Genomic DNA, 6805 nt, shown 5'->3' with positions numbered 1-6805 from the left:
TAAGCATGATTTACACCAAAAAAACAATAAAAAGATAAAGACAAACGCGTAAAAAAAAAAAACCAAAAAAAACTACCATCTTATTTTAAGCATGAGTTACAAACAAAAACAAAACAATGAAACATACCAAAAAAAAACAATATACAGCAGATATAGTTACAACTAAATATCTTTTGCTTATCTCATTTGCTTAGTTAAAAAGTTTATAAATACACATTAATCTCTCATCTAAGCATTCATTCAATTTTCTCATTATTAGTGATATACATTAAAAAATTCTAAAGAGTGAATTTTTCATCGTTAATCTCTCTCAACAAGTTTGGTGTGTATATCTTGAAGATGGCACGTGGCGAGTTTATTCTCTTGGTGTTCTTGGCTCTAATAACCACATTCTCATCAATTAGTGTTGCACAACAACACTCATCTGTTGTCGAAGTTCTTTCTCTCAATCGAAGCAGTTTTCCCAAAGGCTTCATTTTTGGAACTGCATCTGCGGCTTACCAGGTAAACATTTTTCTTATTCCCATTGCAAAACCCTTCACATTTCACCATTTTCTTATGTTTCTTCATCACTTGTATGAATAGTATGAAGGTGCGGCAAACGAAGGTGGAAGAAAACCAAGTATATGGGATGCATACACCGACAAATATCCAGGTTTTGTTCTGTGTTTCAATCTCTCATAATATCATATAAATTGTGTTATACTTTCTAAACTTAAAAATAGTTCACAATAGTCTGATTATAAATGTGTAATAACTTGCAGATAGGATAAACAATGGAAGTAATGGAGATGTAGCAGTTGACCAATATCATCGCTACAAGGTAAAGTCCAAATTCCTAGTGATGATCAATGAAGAAACAAATTATTTCTCCCCTTCAATGTAATTAATTATTTTTTGGATGTTGTTTTCAATTTACATAACAGGAAGATATTCAGATAATGAAAAATATGAATCTGGATGCATACAGATTCTCCATCTCTTGGTCAAGAGTCCTACCAAGTGAGATTTTTTTGTAATAATTGTAATTTGATATTTCACGTTACCTATTTCAATCTTTTTTTTAATAAAAAAACTTGTTCATATATAGATGGAAAGCTTAGTGGAGGCATAAACCCAAAAGGAATCAAATATTACAACAACCTCATCGATAATTTGCTAGCCAACGGTTAACATTCATTCTTTACTCTCTTGTATTTTTCTGAATTAAATTTACATTTTATAGTAAGTGACAACAACAATAGTTTTGTGTGAAATATTAATGTTGCAGGTCTAACACCATATGTCACACTTTTTCACTGGGATCTTCCCCAAGCTTTGGAAGATGAATACGGAGGCTTCTTAAGTCGTCGCATTGTGTAAGTTATATAAGATGTATACAATTCAATAGTTGTATTAAGGGACACAATTCTTTTTATGTATAAAGACTCTTGAAAGATATATAAGATGATACGCTTCAATAGTTCCATTAAGGGACATAATTCTTTTTAATATAATAAATTTTGTACTAATTATCAATTTAAAATTACGATTTTTGTTGCTTCTTGATTTTTAGAGGTGACTTTCGAGATTACGCAGAAGTTTGTTTCAAATACTTTGGAGACAGAGTGAAACATTTGATTACTCTAAATGAGCCATTGACCTACAGTAGTACTGGTTATGCAGTTGGGAGTTTTGCACCAGGTCGATGCTCTAAATGGCTAGATTCAACTTGTCTTGGTGGTGACTCAGGAACAGAACCTTATATAGTTTCACATTACCAATTACTTGCTCATGCAGCTGCCGTAGATGTCTACAAGAAAAAGTTTAAGGTTTTTTTAGCCTTCATGAGAACTTTTAAATCTTCATGTTTTATTGGATTTCCACATTGTTGTGAGGATTCAAGTACTCTATTATAACTCTTTTGCTTATTTAACATTTTATGCAGAATACACAAAAAGGAATAATTGGCATAACACTTAATTCTAATTGGTTCGAACCATATTCAAATAGCCAAGAGGATGAAGAAGCTTCTGAACGATCACTTGACTTCGCATTTGGATGGTATGTACTTAAATCTACATGAGAATATTATCATGAGAACACTCATTATTGAAGAGAATATATGCAATTGTTTTTATCTTTTATTTTCAACTGTTTTGAAATTTGATATTTTCATATGTAATAATAATTATAGGTACATGGAACCATTGACATCAGGAAAGTATCCAAAGAGCATGCGTACACTAGTTGGTAAACGATTGCCAAAGTTCTCTAAAAAAGAAGCAAAACTTCTTGCTGGTTCAATGGATTTTCTTGGACTAAACTATTACACCACTAACTATGCTACCAATGCATCCAAATCCAACAAACCAAGTTATACTACAGATTCTAATGTCCATGCATTAAGTGAGGAAACCTTTTAACTATCAATTATTTTATTATTTAAGTTATAAATGTTGAATTTTTGAAAATCACATTTTTCTTTTGTTTCCATTGGCCAGCTGTTCGCAACGGGATTCCTATTGGTCCACAGGTATATATTTTTGGTCATGTCAAATTTTAGATACATGTTTTTATCTCATTTATTTGTTTTTTCTATAATTCTATTTGTAATTATACTTGCAGTTCGGTCCAAGTTGGTTATTTATCTACCCCAAAGGATTAAGAAAATTATTGCTTTATACCAATACAAAGTACAACAATCCTTTGATCTACATAACAGAAAATGGTAATTATTCCAAGTTTTATTTTTATTATCTTCAAAAGACATTTTAAAGTTGGATATTTAAACAAAATTATTCAAAATATAGAATTTTAATATAAAGTTTGTACCTTTATTTGGATTTTTTTCTTCTAACATATTAATATATTACTCTTTTATTTATAGGCATGGGTGATATTAGTACCGATCTAACATTATCCGTAGAAGAAATGCTTCAAGATACTTATAGAATTGACTATTATTACCGTCATCTTTATTATCTACTCTCAGCAATTAGGTAATGCATTATTTTTCACATATTAATATTTATTTTCTTTTAAAATCTAATATAAATTTGCTTTGTTGACTTTATAAGGGATGGCGTCCGAGTAAAGGGATATTTTGCATGGTCATTGTTGGACAATTTTGAATGGAAAGATGGTTATAATGTGCGATTTGGACTAAATTTTGTTGATTATAAAAATGGTTTGAAGCGACATGCCAAACAATCTGCAAAATGGTTCAAAGCTTTTCTTCAGAAAAATTAGACTTGAAGGATTCTAGCATCATATTCCCTATAACACACTATTATTAGACTTTATAAAGTCTCTTTTATGTAATGTAACCTATTTATAATCTTCAATAAAGTTTATGTTTGTTATTTTTTCTTTAATTTATGAATCTTATTTAATATTTCCTCTTTCCATATTTTAAGTGTGGTAAAACAATATTAGTTACTATTTTATTATTTATACTCTTATTTTTCACCTAATTTTTCATTAGATTAAATACATGCATTTACTTTAATATACAGGTAAATTTTTAATTAGATTAAATACATGCATTTATTTTAATATACAAATAAAAAAAAAGTTAAAATATAAAACCGCATTAATATTTTATTAAAGTTTTTTATTGCATGATTTTTCTAAATGAAACTCAAGCAATATAGGTCTTGGTATATTATTATCTTATTCTCAATAATTAAGCATTAATAATTTTAACTTTTCATACTTTATCCTTGGTGCACCATTCACGTAGGAACATTTTTTTATCAGCAATTTATGTATCATCCCAAAAACACATCTAACTATTACAATACAAGTTTTACATATTTTTATACAAGCTTAGAGTTTTTCAAAACATTCCTAATAGATTATCAGAGCTTATAGAAATACAAATATTTACAATATAAGTTTCAAATCAACACTCTAAATTTCTCCGGACCCTCCGACACTTGTATGATTATATTTTCGTGTACGTAGTACATTCATCACAGTTCAAACACAAAAAGAAAAGTAAGGGTAAGCTAGTGAAATAAAATTTTATAATATACACAATTAAATCAAAGGAGAAAACCAAATTACATGATCAATTTCTCAGTTATTCAATCTTCTTCAAATTCCAACATAAAACAATCACATAGATCTCACATGGATCTACACATCCAGAATATTAAATTAACAACGTCTTCCGGAAGACCCGTATTAAGTAAGTCCTACCAGATACTAACACCTGATCCAAAGATTATCAGCGAATTCAAGAGAAAGGATCAAGGTAAGTTCAATACAACCTCAGTTGTGCATCTCATCACGGTGTTACCACACAGACATCAATACTTAATACACAACAAACATCAATCCATACATTATCCCAAAGGTATGAATTCAATTTCATACCATTTTCATCATACAATATCATTCAAAATGTGATCCACAACATTCAAAAGTCTATTTGACATAAAAAAAAATAACACTTAAATACTAAATCATCAAAATCTAATATTTCTACAAATTTAAATAATATATAACAACACAATATATAAACACACAACTTTCCTACAAGAGAAATTGAATATTGGGACAACTTCCCCTTCACATGTAGATCTTCTAGCCTAGAATGCTATTAAAAAATAAATTTAGCTTTCCTTACCTTAATTGTTTGCTTTCTAAGCAACTTCTAAAATTTTATTCTCTCAGTTTGGATAATGTAAGTTAAAGTTATCCAAACAGAACAAAAATTCAGTATATAGTAGAATAAGTTGAGAGAACACTTTTCTTAACTGACCTCAATAAGACTGATGACTAAAACATTGTGAAAAATAGAGAATAACAAATCTTTAGTGTAAAAATGAATTTACTCCGTTTGAAACTCTGATCCGGTAGAAATGTTCATTAACTTTTCAACTACAACAGAGTTCCATCAGATTCTAAAATAGATCAAAATTGGAAGAAAAAATTAAAAATTAAAAAAGAAAAAAAAGTTGAAAAGATGAAGAGAGAAAAAAAAAAGAAAAAAAAATGACACCGTGGGGGACGTTTATTTTTTCAACGCTGTTACAATTTAGGAACATATTTTGAATGTGTGCAGTGTACGTTGCTTTTGATATTTGTTTTTAACTAGGAGAATGTTTCAACAAACTTTTTCATAAAATACTCTTTAAGAAAAAAATAAGCAATTTTTTATTAATTAAAATTAGTCTATTACTAAATTAATTCTTAAAACTTCACTCATCTAGTTTCTAATTAACTTGTGTAAAATAATTGTAGTTTATAACTGCATTTCATTTTTTTCTCAAGAGAACTTATAATTGTTTTCAAAAAAATATATAATATTTAAAAAATAATAATATAATAGGTGATGATATAACTAATCTCGTAAAGGATCCTTTCCGATAATTTTCACCTAAGGATAAAAAAAAGTACATAAGGGATTGGAGATAAATAAAATTTATCTTAATTGACGTCCCAATTAAAAGAATATATATGAGTTGAAGAAGATTCGTTATTTAAATTAGAAATTTAAATATAAGAATAAAAATTAATAAAGAACTTAAAAAATTCTCACAAAATTATTTAAATTCAAAAATTAGGTTATTCACGGATTAAAATTTTAAAATCTTCTTTTGTTGAAATTTATCTTATTTATAAATATTTTTTTAATAAATTACTGAACCAAATTCTATTTTAAATCTGTCCACGTAGACCTTGAAAATTCAAAATAAACATTTAAATAAAAAATTATATCTTTTCAAAGTTTTTTAATTGTATGTATAATTTTTTTTACAACAATAACAAATATATTAAAAAGAAATAATTGGGTTGCCCCAACTTCTATATAATACAAAATAAACATAACTACCAACTCTTAGTCCTTTTCCTGTTTCTTTATGAGGAAAATAAATTTCTATATATACCAAACCTTTATAATAAATATACAAAAAGCTGAGTATATCATATTTTAGTCACTTTTTCCTTCTTATAAAAAATCAACCAACTCTGATCATTTTTCCATTTTTAAATAAAAGCCACATTCATTACAAGTTTAAGAAATCATTAATCTATTTATGACACTAACAGTGACATCGAAACAGAATCCGAAGATGTAATTTCATCTACTCCAAAACAATTCAAATAATTGTAAGAGATATTGATTGATTTCTTCTAAAATATCTATTTGGAGAAGTAAAATGAATAATAAATAAAATAAATTCATTTATTGGTAAGTATTATTTAATGCCGAATGAATGACTAAATTTTACTTGTAGTTTTCTGAAAATTGATATTAGTATTAAAATATTTAAAATTCGAATTGTGTTTTAAAATATTTTTTTATATTTAAAAAATCTTCTTTGAAAAAAAAAACAATTTTCCTCAAGAGAGTAAAACATAGAAATATAAAAAGAAAATTTGAGTTGATTCGTCAAGTTTTGTACATTCGTAACAAATAGTAAACACGTATTACAATCCAAAACCTCTAAGATATACTAATGAATTGGTATAAACTCAAGTTTAACTAAAATACTAAAAAAAGAAGATAGTAAAAAGTTTGAAACACCTAAGTTTTATGGGGAGATTCACATATATAGTTCGGTTGAATTAAATTACCACATTTAACTCTTTTGTTGGGACGAGGAAATGAAAAGTGAGGATTAAAAAAAGAGAAGAATGAATGTTTTTAACATATAATAAAACATAATGAAAATATATTAAAAATGAAAAAAAATTATAAGTTATTATATATTTAAGTAGGAAGAAATAAGTTGAAAGTTGACTTGTTATCTATACTTATATATAAAGGAATTTCCCTTAAAATCATTTTTTTTACACAAATTTTTCCGAT

At 27.0% G+C, this 6805-nt stretch overlaps 1 protein-coding gene across 1 annotated transcript; it reads left to right on the top strand.

The window, feature by feature from the left end:
* The first annotated feature begins 339 nt into the window (after positions 1-339).
* Positions 340-3231, top strand: LOC137835771 (beta-glucosidase 12-like). Its single transcript, XM_068644427.1, has 13 exons — positions 340-504; positions 586-655; positions 765-823; positions 927-1002; positions 1091-1168; positions 1271-1358; positions 1556-1811; positions 1928-2043; positions 2177-2388; positions 2484-2515; positions 2608-2710; positions 2870-2981; positions 3060-3231. Exons 1-13 carry the CDS (start codon positions 340-342, stop codon positions 3229-3231), a joined length of 1539 nt encoding a protein of 512 aa, XP_068500528.1.
* Positions 3232-6805: the final 3574 nt, after the last annotated feature.

This window comes from Phaseolus vulgaris, chromosome 5 (assembly GCF_000499845.2).
Source record: "Phaseolus vulgaris cultivar G19833 chromosome 5, P. vulgaris v2.0, whole genome shotgun sequence".
Classification (NCBI taxonomy): domain Eukaryota; kingdom Viridiplantae; phylum Streptophyta; class Magnoliopsida; order Fabales; family Fabaceae; genus Phaseolus; species Phaseolus vulgaris.
The sequence above is the reverse complement of the archived record's forward strand: the minus strand, read 5'-3'. Positions and strand labels throughout refer to the sequence as shown.